Raw genomic sequence first — 18,256 nt, 5'->3', positions numbered from 1 at the left:
AAACATTTATAGTGTCAAAAACATTTGGCTATTGAGGGTGGGTAATACGGTTGGTAAGAATAAATCTGTTACATAAAAAAGGATTTTTAATGCTGGTGATCTTACACAATCTTTCAAGAATAGGTATTACAAGGGGTGCCTGGGTGGCTCAGTCAGTTAAGTGTCCAACTTTGGCTTAGGTCATCATCTCACAGTTTGTGGTATCAAGCCCCGCGTCGGGCTCTGTGCTGACAACTCAGAGCCTGGAGCCTGCTTCGGATTCTATGTCTCTCTGTCTCTCTCTCTGCCCCTTCCCTGCTCACACTCTGTCTCTTTCTCTACCTCTCAAAAATAAACTTAAAAAAATTTAAATTAAAAAAAAGAATAGATATTATAAACCATTAACTCTCTTGGCTCATAAAAATACTGTCAAAGAAATCAATCCCCAAATTTTATTTCCATTAAGTAATAAAATTAAAGTGGGAATAAAGAATTAAAAACACATTATGGCCACAAAAGAAAAAATATAAAATAGATGAACAACAACCCCTTCTTCTAGGTTCAAAGTTAAGACCAGCACTAGAACTGACAATGTATCCATTTGCCTATCCAGTGCAAGTTATTTCATCAGTTAAACCCACAGTGGTAGAGATCTACCAAACTGATCAAACCTGAATGTATCCTCAACAGTTACAAAGGAAACAAAAGAATTGTTGCTTCTCGTACAAGTTCAACTTAGACTGTATGTAGATATAATCTGAGAACAAGAGCTAAACTCAAACTACACATAGAACAGGCTGTTAAGTTTATTTATACCACACCTAGTGCCCACAGGAAGAGCCAAGAGTTCCTTGGAGAAACAGTTGATTCCAAGTTTGAGGTAGAAAATGTTGACATAGCACTGCTTTGTCAAAAGGATTGGATAGCCAGCCTAAATAAGTTCCAATGGGCCGAAGAAAGACAAGCAGACATTTATAGACCTCATGACAGAAGTGCACAACACTGCCCATGAAATATTGCCCTACTCCACCCTACGTCCAAAGTATTGAATCTGAATCTAATCAGGCCTCTATGGACCAGCAATTTATGAGATATACAAAGGACAGAGAACACACTGACACTACAAGGGTGGAGTCAGCTAAATCCAGACTAGGAAACTTCATATGAAACCATTAGGTTTTAAAAAAGAGAGAGAGAGAAGGGGTGTTGCTGACATTTAGGAGGGGATCCATGGAATTTAAAAAAAAAAAAAAAAAAAAAATCTAAGAGACATCTTAAACCAATTACATATTGACCTTACTTAAGGTCCTGATTAAAACAAACTAAAGTAAGTGGTGGGGCGCCTGGGTGGCTCAGTTGGTTTAGTGTCCGACTTCAGCTCAGGTCATGATCTCATGGTTCATGAGTTTAAGCCCTGCGGTGGGCTCTGTACTGACAGCTCAGAGTCTGAAGCCTGCTTCGGTTCTGTGTCTCCCTCTCTCTCTGTCCCTCCTCAGCTCATGCTTGGTCTGCCTCTCTCTCTCAACAATAAATAAACATTAAAAAGAAAACAACAAACTAAAGTAAGTGGTTATTTCATTAAAATTAAAAATTTATATAACAAATGGAGAAATGTATTGACAAAATGTATGAAATTAAAGATTTTTTTCATGTAATTTTTTTAAAGGAATCCTTATCTTTTAGAAATACATACTAAAATAGCTATTGATGAAATGCTTTGATGTTTGATTTCTTTCAAAATAATCTAGAAAGTACAGGAAAGGAGGTAAAACAAGACTGTGTATTGATGTATGGAAGGGGGTACATCAGGCTCATTACGCTATTCTACTTTTGAGTGTGTATACAATTTTCCATTAAAATAAAATTTTTAAAAAAAGACCTACAACACCATTTTACAAAACTACGTGCACACTCACTTTCTCTGCCTCAAATATTCACTGTAATAATTCTGTGAATCAAAGCAACTTTTCTCATTTAACCTCAAGTAAAGCAAGCTGTTCTGTACTACCTTCAAGCCTTTTGCTTAAAGAAGTTAACAGATGTTGAGTTTTGAAAAGAAAAAAAAGCCTCAAAGTATTAAACACATTTAATTAGAAAATAAAGTGCTCCTAAAACTAAGAAGCAATCATTTAAAATTAAGCTCTATTTTGAATAAAGCCATTAAAAACATTACTGATTTAGTAAACATTAAGAAATTTTTCTTTCCCAAATATGCTTATGATCCTCTAAATAATATATTACGTAAATTTTGTAGCATACAACAAAAGTATCAGTTGTATAAAGAGAAATGAGTTTTGAACCAAGTTATTTATCTTACCTACTCAAAAGCACCCTAAGTTAAAAATGGAAAAGATTAAGGAATAGATGTACTTGTGAACCAAGTGCAGAATGCTCATTACAACTTCCTTGAATAATGATAAAGATGACATGTGCAAAGAAATAAAAATCAATCTTACCAAATTAGGAGGAACAGACACCTTTGGAAATAATTTTTTGAGAACTTCTTTAGCTTCTAATTCAACAGCTTCCACATGTTGTTGTCTTTCCTAAAGCAGAAGATGAACCAAATCAAACTTACAAGATTATAGAATTAAAAAAAAAAAAAGTTACAGTCTTTTAAGTTCTAAGGGAGAAAAAAGTCACAGTATTTTAAAAATTCATCTTAATACTGGTAAAAGTTAAAATTTCTCTTTTTAAAATATTAAAATGCTTCTGTAAGAAAAAATCTGCAAAATCTCTAAAGCATCCTAAATAACCATGTCTTATATTAATCAAGCCAAGGCAATATCTGATAATTCCCTTGCCATTAGAAATCAAGTGATTTGCCCCTCAATTCAAAAAACAGAAACAAAAATAAGAAAACAAAAAATACACTTCCTATAGCTAAAACTTTAAACTACATGTTATAAAAAAAAAAAAACAAAAAACACTTCCTATAGCTAAAAGTTAAACTATATGCAAAAAATATGCATCTGAGCAACATTGAGGCTTATGGTCTAGCAAATCTCTCTACAAAAAAAATGCACTACAGTAGATGGACTATAATAATGATGGGATTAAAATGGCAAATCTCACATTTCCAGCTTCAAGGTCAAGTGAAGTTACTTATGCTAAACAAAGAAAAAAAAGGCTGTCAAAATTTGATGGGTGGTACATATGGGAAAAAGAGGAAAGAGGAAAAACTCATGGCAATTAATTCATTAATACCAAGCATCAAGAAAACTAATTCTGACACTTGTAGGGACTCTGTCAGCTGTAAATTTAAAGGTATTACAAATGCATGTCTAAATTTGGTGATTTTAAAACCAAGTACAATGGGTATCAATTATTAACTCAAAACCATGGTTTGTCAAAATTAGGGTAACAACTTGATCACAAGCAAAATAAAACTCTAATAATCAAACTACCTCTACCAGATTTTTTAAAAAATGACATCTATAAAAATGCACATCTAAACCAAGCCAAGAAAAAACATTTATGAAGCTGAGGTGACAAGACAAGCAAGCTAACAACATCTCAACCCTATCTTTCCAACATCATCTAAATGCGACCTTTGAAATCCAGTACTGATTTAAGAGGCATACGCACCAATTTAGAAAATCTAACATGAAAATCTAAAATTACACAATAAAAACTAGAGATTAATCATATTCTCTGCAGACACAAAAAAACTTTACTCAAGATTAGTGGCAGGGCTTTACTAGATGTTTTAATGGAGTATTTTCAATGATTCAATAAATTTTCAGAAATACACCCATCTAACTGCATAAGATACATTCATTCAAAGAAAATTAACCGCTGATTCAGAATTAATTCACAATTAAGAGGTCATTTTTGGGGCACCTGGGTGGCGCAGTCGGTTAAGCGTCCGACTTCGGCTCAGGTCACGATCTCGCGGTCCGTGAGTTCGAGCCCCGAGTCAGGCTCTGTGCTGACAGCTCAGAGCCTGGAGCCTGTTTCAGATTCTGTGTCTCCCTCTCTCTCTGCCCCTCCCCTGTTCATGCTCTGTCTCTCTCTGTCTCAAAAATAAATAAACGTTAAAAAAAATTAAAAAAAAAAAGAGGTCATTTTTATCATGTGACCACAGAAGTGGTAGAACAATCACTGAAGAAAAATAGGAAAAGAGGCACTTTTTAGAAAGCTTTCCAAGGTAAAAAGAATCTAAGTAAAAGAAACAAGTGTCAAACTTATAACAAGAGGCAAAAAAAATGAGAAGTTACTTTTGATTTGTACTAATTTTGCTAAAAAGTTTTCATTTGATACAGTAGTTTGGTTGTGGATAGCAATCTCCATTCTACTTTAATGCCTAGAAAAGATCTTATGTTGAAAATTGCTATCTCTATCTAAGTGTAATATATACGAAGTATCTTTCATGTGAACTTATCATTGATAGTAGCTCCTCAAGAATACTTACTAATTTAAAGATAAACCTGAAAAAGTAGTATACCATCCTCGCCTACATTTTAGGTAAGATTATTACTTATTTGTATCATCTAAAACACTAAAGGAATTCTTGTACATACTTCTTTCTCCTCCAACCTAACTTGTGGTTCTGAGTCAATCAACATCACTTTACACCTAGGCTACCTGAAAAACAGTCTAAATTCCATTAAAATAGAGGAAGACTGCAATTTCTATTCTCTGTAGAACACTGGCTATGTAAGAAAACATCATGCACTTGGTGATAAGTTTGAAACAAGGGTAAAGTTTTATACTCCTCACCAATCACAGGATGAAACATGGATAAATTCTAGTTCTCTTTTGTAAACAATATACAAGAATGCCTATGACAGTGGCCCATAATTTCTTGCAGGAATGGCATAATAAGTAATTAGCACTTCCCAGAAACCCAGTCTCATTAACAAAATAGAAGCTAAAAGGCAGGTGTTAACAGTGAAAAAGAAAGTAAAGAGACACCCCCCCCCCCCCCAACAGAACTGACTGCAACTACGCTCAAAAAATAAATAAATAAATAAAAGTCCTACCTGGCCTAGATCATTCTTTTCCCTGGCCTAGATTTCTCTAGTCCCAGTGTCTGCCAGCTATCTCAAATTTAGGTTTTAGTGAAAATTAAGCCCAGGTGAGTAGGTATAGAAATACAAATCTATTACACTACAGGAAAAATAAAAGATTCCCTCAGTCCACAAAATACTTCCAGAATGATGAACTGAATCACATAATTAACTTTATTAGCCCATGTACAAAATTCAATACTCCTGTTCCACATTTATTCTTGGTAGGAGTTTTCAAAATGCCTGACTAAACTGGCACATTTGTTTCAATCATTAAAAACAACTCTTTTCCATTACATCTCATTAGAATCTTCCAAACCATCCAACAACTTAAACTCAGGAAGAATATCCTTTACCATTGTGAAGACAGAGGGAGCTGTATGTTTCAGGAGTACTTTACATACTCCAGTCAGGAGAATAATCCCTTCTATTAATATTCCACACTATACATAACACATGCCTCATTACTGTCCAGCCACTTCAAAACCTTAAGTTTAATTTTAATTTCATCTCCTCTAAGGAACAACCCAGCCAGAACTGATCGCTTCCCTGTACTTAACACTTTGATCATTTTCTACCCTGTGTGAGTCCTCTTGGTGTGCCCCAAAGAACCCAGCAGATTTCATGTACATCTATGTATTCAAATGTGTTTAATTCAGTTAGATTTTGAGGGGGTCAGGGTTTTTTCCGAGGCTCTTAACCATCCCCCGAGGCATACAGTGACAAGGGCTTACATGGGTAGCATAGGTCTCCTGAGACTCTACAGCTTAAAGCAGTAATCACCAAAGCTCAAACAATCAGGTAATCACAACAAACCGCATGCCCAAAATTAAAGCTTTGAAGAGTAGATGAAAAAAAGCAGAGATGACAGAGATGATAATGTGGATGATAAGGAGATTTTATATTTAAATTGCAGTAAAATTAAATGCTTTAGTCTGATTTTAAGATAAGCTGCAGATTTTCTCTGTTCGGTGGATTGTTTCTAGGAGTTAGCATTACAACCTTGGAAGTCTTGTTCACTTTGTCCTGCAGCATTTTTTCAGTTGATGCCAATGCTTCCATTGCTTCCCAGTTTTTCTCCCGAAGGTCCTAATCATTTTTAGAAAGAATGATTTCAGTTTATCCATTATTGAAAGATTTTTGCTCTTTACTTCATCAGTATTTTGCACTGCATTTAAATGCTGGTTACTGCAAAATTATTTCAATGGGAAATATGTATATTAGCAAAAAAATAAAAAGCAATGTTTAGAAGTCTGAATGAGAAAATAAAGATGCCCACTTCCCATGTTTTAGTATACACACCAAATATGCCAGCTGTAGAGTAATTATTATGCACGTGTGACAAAGAAGAAAGCATTCAAAAGTAAACACACAAACCAAGATAAAAATGATTTCAGGTACATCAAATATTAGGGGATTAAGGACAGAAAATACACAAGTATTGCAAAAAGCTTTACATTGTGGCTTTTAAACGAGGCCCATTATCACTCGGACTTTCCACTGTGGCATAACTTTCCCCTCTAAATAGGTTTTATCAAATTAACGCATGTTGAGTCTACCTAAGAATAACATAGTCACTGCACTTGCACACGTGTATGCCACAAAGCAACCTGACATGAGTGTATGAGCTACCTCATCGAGGCTGAAAATGGGGAGGCTAGAAAGCTATAAAACCACATTCTCTTGGAAGAGAAACAGAAATCATTGGAAACTGAGCTCTGAAAGATCTATTTTAACAGCATTTCATTAGCAAATAGAAGTACGTACAATCTGCTATATTTCAGTCTTTCTTCAGATTGAGAAATCTAAACATTGAAAACAAAAAGCCAATAATCACCATTTACTGAATGCTTACTTATGTGCCCAACACTGAACTTGGTGCACTAATTGGTGCACTTGGTGCACTAATCCTCATAACATTTTATAGATGGGGAAACCACAGCTGGGGTCATTTCAGAAATTTGGCGAAGTGCACACAGCCAGTGAAGTGGCTGAGCGGGAATGGACTGACGCTGCAATCTGCTGGCCTTCAGTGTCCGGGCACTTCTCACAGACTTCCATGCCTGCAGCGATGCTGCTGCATTACACTGGTATTACTACGGCCTCCCTGCCTCAGAATCCGGACGATAAAACACAGTTAAGATGTTAACAATATATTGGCAAATTCAAATATATTGGTTTTGTGGCCAAGCAATGCTGTTAGTAATGTTACACAGACACACAAAGGGCAATTCACATACCTAATTTTGACAAACTCTGGGGTGCAAGTACATGTCAACTAATGTTAAATTAACAAATTAATGCAGACTTTGAAAATTAAACTTCCATTGGAAAACACATATCAATTTCCCATCAAGATCCCCTTAGAGATTTCAGGAACATTTTTAACCTTGCTCAAGTCTTAGCAAGCATACTTTTGTGTGCAAAAATTCCTTCTCTAGCAAGAAATGGTTGGATTCTACTTACAGTTATCACCTTCTGGTCAGAATTTTTTAAGAATCACCTAAATCACTGTCTATTCAGTAAAAGTATTAAGATTTGTATTTCTTAGGGCACTATCCTCTTCCACTATACTGTAAATGTATTCAGGTTCTGAGGCCTCTAACACACTTCGTTACCAAAATTTGAACCACCTCTCAGTTAAAAAAAGGGAAGTTCCAGAAGGCTCCGAAAGACATAATTACTGAAAATATTGAGTTTCAATACTGGCTTACTTTCAGTTTACAAAAAGGCTAGCCTAGTCAAATTAAAAAAAAATACAATGGATTTTAAAATATTGAGACGAAAGAATTTTTTCAAATAAAAGTTCAACCAAAAGTCAATTGCATTTTAATAAAAAAATTAAAATCTGAAGCTGTAATATAGTTTCAATACTTAAAATTATAATCAGAAATATACAAATTAGTCATTTCATTTATTTATTAAAATATGTTCTCTAATAAAATGATTAATAATCCTTTCAAATAAGGTACACACAAAACAGCAAGATTAAGAAAAAATCTACATTAAAATTTAAAAAAATTCTGAATCATGGTATTTCAGTGAAATAATAAAAAGGAAAGTTTTATTCTGACAAGATTTGCTTACATTGTTTTTCTTCCTCTGGTGTTCAACAGCCTCCTTCAAAGAATCTAACTCATTCTGAAGACCAGTTATTTCTTGCTCTCTTTCTGAAATTCTAAACCAAAACATGAATACACATAGCAACATTTTAGGCAGTGAACATGGTATTTACTACTACAAAATAAAAACAGCAAGCAGACAATGCTTTGCAGAATGTATTAACAGGTAAACTCTTTTAAACTTAACTATTAATTGTCACCATGGAAAACCTATTCCTGATGCACTCTTATTTTCAAAAATGACTTTTACAATATGACATGCTGATATTTGTGCTAAAGAGAAATCATCCCCTGAAGAAATAGTTTATGAATATATGAACTTCTGCAGTTAAAGTTGTTTCTATTTTTATCTATGGCAGAGAAATGGCTATTTTCAGAAGAGTGAAAACTGATGTACAAGCATTCCCTTAAATATTTTTTCCAAAAGGTAATGAAATCAGTTATGACTTTCTTTAAATGGCTAACCCACAACAAAAGTGTGATATTAATGTAAGGTAAGTGTCATCATTTTCATAACATTATCAGGATTCAGGTTTTTCTAGTTCTAATGCATTAGTTAATTCCCAGAAACGCAGAAAGCAATGGCAAAGATTCCCAATTCAATTCTGTTACAGTTGAGAGCAGCTTGGATATAAAGTCAAATTACAAATAGCTCTTCCTTAAGAATAAGGCTCTATACAAGGGGTTGGCAAATTAGGGCTCTGGGCCCAAACCACAGAGCTTCTTTGGCCCTCTAGCCAAGAGGTGATTTTACGTTTTTAAAGAATTAAAAAAAAAAAAAAAAAAATACGAAGCAGAACTCTGTGGCCCACAAAGACTAAAATATTCACTACACGCCATTTACAGAAAAAGTTTGCTGACTTTGCTATAAACAGTCAAACTCCAGACTTAATTCACCAGTAAATAATTCTAAACCAGTAAGCCAACAACCCTGTAAATGATTCAAGATGGAACAACACTTAATGTGGTCAACATCTAGCATGTTCAAACATACCAAGTTAGCCAAAATAACCTTAAATGTACCCTCTGAGAGAAAAATACCAGCCAACAATGAAAGAAAAGTGCTTCAGCATAAAAAGTCCCCTTAAAAGACAGCAACCATAAAGATGATGAAATTTTTTTTTTTAAATGCAGAAGCAGTGGGGCGCCTGGGTGACTCAGTTGGTTAAGGGTCCAACTTCTGCTCAGATCATGACCTCACAGTTTGTGAGTTCAAGCCCCACACTGGGCTCTCTGCTGTCAGCATGAAGCCCACTTCAGATCCTCTGTCCCCCGCCCCCCCACTCAAAAATAAACATTTAAAAAATTTTTTTAAATAAAATAAAATGCAGAAGCAGAAACTTAAATTTGCATCATCCAATTCCGCAATGATATCAGGAAGATAACTGAGATAATGTAAGGTAAATAAGTAAAGCCTTGAAAATACAATTTAACTTTATTCAGATGTTTTCTGAATGCCTAAAAACCTCAAAATCTCCCTCAACTAAACCCTAAACACCATAAAAAGGTACATCAGTTCAGCCAAGGGCACAGCTAAACTCTAGTGACCTGCAGGTGCAAGAAATCTAAATAGAATTAGAAAAATTAGGTGCCATTTATAGTTAAATTGCTTATCTGAGAACTGTTTAGCACATAAAAACAATTACCACTTCCCCAACTGTGAATCAAAATTATTACTTACACTTTTAATAGTTCTTCATGTGGAGGAAAAGATGAGGCCTGTTAAAAGAGTTAAATATTATTTCAAAGTAAAGCTTTCTAGAAGACCACAAAAAATTAAAACTCTTCTCAGATATAAATTAAGACAACAAAGGTAAAAATACTATATATTCTGTATGCCTGTCACCAAGTAATCTTAATAAAAATATGTATACATTTTAAAAATGTACTGAGTACTAAATCAAATCATTGTCACTACATAAATTCTTCACTTAACAAGTATTTATCAACTTCATAGCATGTGCAAAGCACTGAGTTAACACATTAAATTTTCCTACTGTACAATTCTTTTGACTATATTAAGCTTCCAAAAGTCCAAATAACATAAGTGAAGTTAAAAGAAAAACTAAGAAAAGTTAACTTGCATGTAACAGAAAGTTAATTTTACGTAACGTGCAAAAGTACACAACATACAGTATTTATATACCTTGAAGATTATAATCTTTCATACTAAACTACTATACTATAATCTCCTTGCTGAGAGGGACAAATTCTTTTGCCCTTCATAATACTTTCTAGTTTATATACATTCAGAAAATAATTGAAAGGATATATTGGTAACATCTTTAAAAAAAAAAAAACGTATTTCCATTTTATTTTTACCAAGAAGAATTATGCCTTGAAAAAGTATTTCCAATAGTGGTAAACTATTACTGATAATATTACACATTTTCTAGTTTCTCTCCAATTACTCATATTTTTACTGGAGGGAAAGGGAAAATGGTATACACCTACATTTAACCATGATAGGATTTTAACGGACTTGCTAAGAAAAGCATTCTGGAGGATCTGAAAACATACACACACAGATATATAACAGAGCTGGAATATAGATAGTAACATTGTTTGTGTATGCTTTATAAATTATATATTACTTTGGATATAACATAGCAAAATTTTTTAAAGAAATTTGATAAATAAACCAACATACTTTATTTTCAATAAAAAGGCATAATGGTAAGAATACTTATAGACAGTCTGAATTATTTAACTTTTCACCACATAAATGAAAGGCAAGCCACCTAACAGTACCTACCTGTTGGTAGTTCTGTTGCTTAAGCTGCTCGATTTCAGATTTGTACAATTTGTTTTCATCCTGTACTTCCTATTTTAAAAAAAAAAATTTAACATGAATACCTGTGCAGAGATTTTCTTTTCCATATAAACTTTTGAAACATACCATACAAGCCAGGAAAATTCTAAAATAGTAGTAATTTTTTTCAAGTGAGAATATTAAGAGTAATAAGCCCTATATTAAAACACAGTATAAGATTAGAATAATGAAATTATTCAGTACCAATCTGGGAGTGGGCAGTCTCACTGGAAGAAAACAGGATCCAGAAACAGATCTAAATACCTATAAGAATTTAGTATGGGGTGACATTTCAGATCAGTAGGGCAAGTTCTAGTAACATTTTGGGCTGGCTATTTCTCTGCTGATAGGACTGTCCTGTACACTGTAGGAGGTTTAGCAGCATCCATGGCCTCCATTCACTATATGCAGTAGCAGCTCTCCACCGCTGTGACAACCAAAAAGTCTCTAGATACTGCTAAATGTCCCCTGGGGGGCAGAACCACTGCAGTAAAATAATAATGGATTATTTAATAATGTGGCTAGCATTTTTTTCAAGGTTGAAATGTTATTCTCATAACTTAAATAAATTACATATGCGTAAGACATCAAACAAAAAAGTAAATTATAAACATATCAAAACACATGAAAATATTTTTATGATCACAGAGTGAAAGATACCTTTCATTCCAAGACTTAACACTCAGGAAAGTATGTTCAATATTAGCTACAAGATGAAGAGATATGGATTTTCAATTTTAACTACCTCTTTCAAAAAGAAAAAAGAAACCGCATAAACCTTTGACCCCAAAATTCACTTCCTGGAATTTTAAATACAGGCAAAGTATTAAAAATGTGTGTTTAAGGATATTCACTGTTGTAACAGGAAACACAACTCTAAATAATCCAGGCATCTGTAAATCAGGATTGGTTATATAAATGAGGACAGATGATACAAGAGAACACCATGAAGCCATTAAAAGTTGAAGCCAGAGGGGCACCTGGGTGGCTCAGTCGGTTAAGTGGCCAACTCCCACTCAGGTCATGACCTCACAGTTGGTGAGTTCCAGCCCCACTCTGGGCTCTCTGCAGGGAGCATGGAGACAGCTTCCTATCCTCTGTACCCTCCTCTCTCTCCCCCTCCCCAACTCGCACTCTCTCTCTCTCTCAAAAATAAACATTTAAAAGAAAGTTGAAGACAGAAACGTGCTTATGTGGAAAGATTTCAAAAACATTAATAATTGAGGGAGAAAAGCCAAATACAAACGTGTGCATGGTTAAACAGTGTTTAAAAAACAAGTACACACCTACACACGTATTTTATGCATGGGCACTTTCTCAAAAGATATACAAATAATTGATAGTTTTCTTAGGAATGAGACCCAGTATCTGCCTGGGAGGAAAGAGTCTCTATCCTATTTTTTGTGTAGTTAAAATTGTTTAAAACATGCAAAGACAAGTCACACAATTAATTTTAATTAAATGTATTCACCTGTAACAGCTTTGTTCTGCTAGAAAGATCACTCTCTCTCTCTTTTAGTACAGTTTCTATTCTCTTCATTTCATTTTCCTTTTCTTTCAACCTAGAATTTTTACAAAGATCTGATTCAGTTATACACATAAAAAAGGACAGACTTCTATATCATCTATAAAAAAAAAAAAAAGATAGCAGAAACAATGCCTAACAGCTCTTTCGCCCCATATTATACCAACTTATAAATTTGTTTTAAAAGATATTATTCCCAGAATCACTCAACTCAAAGTACATCATAAAACTGCTACACTTTATTTCATAGTTAACATTTCTTAAGTATGGCTTTATCTAGGAGAAAAATCTAAAATAAAAAAAATAAAGCCATAGTTAGTTGACCTGGGAATTTACAATATGCCCAAGCCTTTGTGAAGAGATGCTACGTATAATTTAATCTGGTTCTCCCTTAGCCAGCATAGGCATAAATCTTACTCTATCTAGCTCAAGTGAATCCCAATTGCCCTTGTCACCCTATTCAACAGACCTCTAGAGTAGCACTTAATGCTATTAAAATGGTCTGTTTATCTATTTCCTCAGGGCAGGAACCCATCTTGGCCATTTCAGTATTCCCAGTGCCAGAGGGCCTGTAACAGACTCTCAAATATTTGTTGAAATGAACGTTATTTTTGTCCCACCTTAATGTAGAAAGTAAAAAGAATTTCAAGATGTTTATAAGTCTACACGAAAAATGACAAAAGAGCACACATGAAGAATAGGATTAAAAGTCAGGGGGCGGGGGGGGGGGGGGGAACCCCAGCAAAACTTAAATACATACTGCTAAGTGAAAGAAGCTATTCTGAAAGGCTACATTCTGTATGATTCCAACTATACGACATTCTGGAAAAGGCAAAATTATGGAGACGGTAATTATGGAGATCAGTGGTAGCCAAAGATTGGGGATGGAGGTTAGAGGAAGGAAGGGATGAACAGGTAGAGCCAGGAGATTTTTAGGAAAGTGAAACTATTTTGTATGATACTGTAATGATAGATACATGTCATTATACATTCCTCAGAACCCACAGAATGTACAACACCCTAAGGGAAACTACAGACTTTAGTTAATAACAGTATGTCAACACTGGTTTACCAATTCTAACAAACATACCACACTACTGCAAGAATAAATAACAGAAACTGAGTGGGGGTAGGGGGTATACAAGAACTCTGTACTTTCAGTTTTTTCTGTAAACCTAAAATTGCTCCCCCCAACCAAATTCTATTAATTAAAAAAAGAAAAATATGATGTAGCAATAAATCTAAAAACACATTCTTTAATGGCCTAAATACCTATTACAAATGGACCCCAAATGTGTCTCCAAGCTTTCTATTAGCAAATGAAAGCACCTTAACAGTTACACAAGGCCTCCAAGATAAACAATTATGTTACACATATAAGAATTTTAGTGTCAAGAGGAGAGATCTCCTTTGTCTTCAAAAAGACAATGACCTAATATCCTCAATACCTTACTTTTAAAGACACATTTTCAAGGGGCCTCTTCTTAAATATCAATAAAGACTGATAGCATCACATCAAAGCAAAATCTGTTAATTTTATAGTGTGCCAAAAAGATGAAGTCCAGATATCTTTCTTACCACTGTAGACTGATTTAGCTTAAAAGAAGACTTTATAAGGTAAAAATTTTCTAGCATAAACATCTATAAAGACTGGTGATCAGATTTAATATTTTTAGTATTCAGCACAGCATAACTGATAGGACAACAGATACTATTCTCTTCAATAAGCAAGTTACTTTTCTAGAAAGATTCAATCATCTTCATCAAGGCTGTAACTAAGATTATCTTCTGGTTGATTCAGAGCTGTTATACTTTCAAATACAATGATTTCAATTTGAAATAAATTTAACCTGTCTTTAGAATAATTGCATACTTTGTTTAAAAAAAAAAAAAGGACTTTAAATAAAACCAGTCTATATTAGCAGAAAGAAGGTATCAGAAAATGGATTTGAAGGGTTTGGAAAGAATAAAGTCTCCAGGTATCTGAAAGCACTTAAAAGGCCTCTTTTTTATTATGCCAAACAGAGACTGCCCCCCACCCTTTTTTTTTTTTTTTTTGCCTCTGGGCCATAATTCCTAATTTAACAAAAAATGACTTAAAAGAAACTCAGTATGAGTTTTTTTTCCAGAAAGCACTTGAATACGTGCTTTCTGGAAAATTATGAGAAGTTCCTCTTTTAAAATGCTGGCTAAAATTATACTTACACCGTCTCAAGTTCTTCAAATCGTGATGCAGAACATGCCTAAGAAACAGATTCACATTTTTAATTCTAACATTAAAAGATCAGGTACTACCAATACATACATACACACACACACACATTACACATACATACACACATAATCACTCACCAATAAAATAAAAATGTAATTAAATGTTCAAATTAGGCTGTTTATAAAACAGACAGAATGAACTTTAACTCAATTTTTAATATCCACCTCTTAAAGGATTACAGATTAATATAACAACTAAACAGATACTGAAGTATGAGTGAAAAAGTAAGGATAGGTAATACTTTTAAACTTAGGTTGACAAATCAGGCACAAAGACCTAACAAAGATAAAATTTAATTTATTCTATCAACAACAAAATTATGATAAACCAATTTTTATGACAAGGAAACTCAATTTATTTTCTAGTACAATAAAAAAGAGATTTCTCATTTCTTATGTAATATGCTAGTAATCTGTTTACACTATACCTCTTTCAAGTTATGTTGTGCTATCTCCTGAACATGAGCTTTTAAAGATTCATTTTCTTCTTGAAGATCCTGAAAAAGAATTGGTATGAACTGAATTGACATTCAGGTATAAAAAAAGTGTTTATTTTTGTTTTTGACTTCTCACCTGCAACCATTTCGCTCTATTGGCTATGTCTTTCTCCTTCTCTTCTAAAACAATCTTCATGGTATTCATCTGTTCCTCCTTTCCTTTTAATCTGACAATAAGTTAATAAGAAGCATCAGTGAAAATGTTATAGGACTGTACAAACAAAAGTGGAGACTGTAAAAGATTTTAGGTTGTATTTACAGTCCAGGCTGATACAAAATAAACTAAAAAATAAATATTTTAAGTATACAGGCCAACGTGATTTTGCAGATAATAAGTTGAGAAGTATAGGAAAATTAAAGAAAGAAATTCCATCTATCACTGCAGATCCAGATCTTGAATAAATTAGAGTAGCCCTACTCTCATCCCATATCATTCTGTTTAGGCCAATACCAGTGAATTTAGATAGCTTAGCATCACTGGTCTGGCTATGAATTATATAGCCAGTTTCACAGTGGCTATTAAAATAGGCAAAGAGCAACATCTCAGTTTGAGGTCATATTCGGATTATAAATTATGAAAAATAAGACTTTCCACACTATCCCCATTCCCATCATAAAGTCTATAAGTTAAATCCCAATGGAAAACTTAAAACCATGAGAGCTTTTTGAGATATTACTTCATATTCCTAAAAATATTACTTGAAATTAAAAAGAAGTTATGATTTTCATTATAATTGCATTTGATTTGTATTTGACTTGCATATACTTGTATTTAACTTGTGGAAAAGAGATATTAAAGGAAAATGAAAGAAATGGTACTTACAAGTTCTGAAGCTCCTGAATTTGAGAGGTGATAGACAACTGAAATACAAAGAAAAAACCTTTCAGAAAAAAAGCAATTTATAATCCTTTCAATTTACCTTAAGCCTTATGATAAGCTTTAAAAGGTGTACACTTTAAATTACAAAGATCCTAGCTGAGGGACAGCTGGGTGGCTCAGTCCATTAAGCATCCAACTCTTGATTTTGGCTCAGGTCACGATCTCCCGGTTTGTACAATCAATCCCTGCCTCTGCACTGTCAGCACAGAGCCTACTTGGGATTCTCTCTTTCTCCTCCACCCTCTCTGCCCTTCCCCCACTCATAGGTGCGCACACGTGCGCACTTCTCTCTCTCTCTCACAATAAATAAACATTAAAAAAAAAATCCTAGCTGAATTATTCATGCCAAAATGAGATGTGTTTTGATTTTGCCTTCTCTGGTTTCCAATGACAGTAAGAGTAACAAAATAAAAATATGAACAGTAAATCTGAATGTGTTCATTCTCAAGTTGTGAAAATTATAGAGTATTAACTGTACATATACTTCCCTACCGTATCAGAGCTCTTCAAGGACAACTACTGAACAGTACTCTACTTTGTCCTGCTTTTCTCATCATACACAGTAGTTCAATACTACATTTTATCCCTCACTCTCTTCACTGTCCTTTCAGATTTTGGCTTAGATGTCAGTTCCTCAAGAGACTTTCCTAATCTCTCAATCTATATTAGAGAACTGTGATATTTTCATCATACCCTGTTTTGTTCAACACATTATCTTCAATCACTAACATAGTGTTTTCACAAGTAGGAGGAACTCAGGAAATATCGTTGAATAATTGTTGGATGAATCATCTCGTCCACACAATCTCACCATTTTTTCCATGAAGCTTTATCAGATTAAATTCACCCAAACCCTGTATGTCCGGTAATCCCAGCTACCTCTGAAATCCCCCAATGAAGTTTTACTTGGTTCTACAGGCAAAGGTTGAGCAATATTCTATAACAAAACATTTTGATCCATGCAATTTAAAAAAAACAAAAAGGTTAAAAAGATTTACCAAACTGTTTTGTATTTAAGTTGGCAAACTAAAATGAAACATTAATACACAAAACTTCTAGAAAAGAATCTTTAAGAGTTAAAAAATACATTGATATCAAGAACACTTTCTCAAATCAGGCAAAAAATAAATAAAAAGCACATAACCCAAAATACTTACAGCACACTACTGAAAGTTTTTTTCTGAGTAACAAGAAAAAAACCAAATAGCTCATAAATACACATACACTAATAAATCTGTCATGCTATGGCTCTGGGATTTTTACCTGTTGAGCCTTTTCAAGCTGGATATTTCCTATTTCTTCTTTTAGAGCCTCTATTTCCTGTTTCAAATCCTTGACAATGACAAAACAGACAAGATTGGACAATGGAAACATAGAAATTGACATAAAATGCAATGTACAGACAAACACATGAAATTAAATGATATTCACTAAGTTGATAAACAAAAATACAAAACATACAATTTTCTCTTTCTCAATACCTGAATAGTTTTCTCCTTATTAGCAACTTTGAGAACTTCTGCTTCCAGAAGCTCTTCCACAGACTTGATCTTTCCATCCTTTTCATGGATCCTTAGATGAAGAAATGCAGTATTAAACTTTAATAGAAATATCAAGATCCACCAAGACATAACAGAACCAAATCATGAATAGTGCCATCCAAATCAACTCTTCCCATTTTAAGTAAGATAGCAATGTATCTTGCAGATAAGAAGGAAAAAAAAAAAAATACTTAAGTCTTTCTAAATGAAAATTAATCAGGATATACCAGATGGCTAAAGCCTATGCACACAAAGAGAAACAGGTGACATGCTCTGAAAGTGCACAGAGGATGTTAAGAATACCCTGAAGAACACTAGGGACAATCAAGTTACTCTCAACAATACTGGCTTCCAGAGTTCTGAAAGCAGTGGCAGAACTTCTACACAATAATGGCATCAAACTCATAGACACCTCAAGAGGGTACATGATCTCTCTATCCAGTATAACCTGTTCTTACTGTTCTTACTGCAAAAAGAGAAAATTAATAATTTGATGCCATAAGTTCAGAAAATAAATGGAATCGATTATAGAAATATATGTTTTAGCAACCACACTACCCTAAGGAAGCACAGCTAAATTCTCTTAATCCACCAGCAAAAAATTCTGGAGTGGA

The 18,256-nt window shown here is 33.9% G+C and overlaps 1 protein-coding gene across 8 annotated transcripts in view; it reads right to left on the bottom strand.

Annotated features, from left to right (window-relative positions):
- KTN1 (kinectin 1) overlaps window positions 1-18,256 on the bottom strand; it is a 105,236-nt gene that overhangs the window by 16,553 nt on the left and 70,427 nt on the right. For 2 of the 8 annotated variants that reach the window (XM_019451719.2, XM_019451722.2), the window contains exons 23-34: window positions 17,583-17,673; window positions 17,365-17,433; window positions 16,045-16,082; window positions 15,298-15,388; window positions 15,153-15,221; window positions 14,656-14,693; window positions 12,397-12,487; window positions 10,869-10,937; window positions 9,795-9,832; window positions 8,079-8,169; window positions 5,994-6,080; window positions 2,436-2,525 (exon numbers count right to left, since the gene is read on the bottom strand). In XM_019451719.2, the coding sequence (XP_019307264.2) occupies window positions 2,436-2,525; window positions 5,994-6,080; window positions 8,079-8,169; window positions 9,795-9,832; window positions 10,869-10,937; window positions 12,397-12,487; window positions 14,656-14,693; window positions 15,153-15,221; window positions 15,298-15,388; window positions 16,045-16,082; window positions 17,365-17,433; window positions 17,583-17,673 (862 nt within the window). The remainder of the gene's footprint in view (window positions 1-2,435; window positions 2,526-5,993; window positions 6,081-8,078; window positions 8,170-9,794; window positions 9,833-10,868; window positions 10,938-12,396; window positions 12,488-14,655; window positions 14,694-15,152; window positions 15,222-15,297; window positions 15,389-16,044; window positions 16,083-17,364; window positions 17,434-17,582; window positions 17,674-18,256) is intronic. The other 6 variants (XM_019451721.2, XM_019451724.2, XM_019451723.2 and 3 more) reach the window with 3 other exon arrangements.

Source organism: Panthera pardus, unplaced genomic scaffold (assembly GCF_024362965.1).
Source record: "Panthera pardus isolate Hobbes unplaced genomic scaffold, ASM2436296v1 HiC_scaffold_24, whole genome shotgun sequence".
NCBI lineage: Eukaryota > Metazoa > Chordata > Mammalia > Carnivora > Felidae > Panthera > Panthera pardus.
Note: the sequence above shows the minus strand (reverse complement) of the source record. Positions and strands in the feature narration are given on the sequence as shown.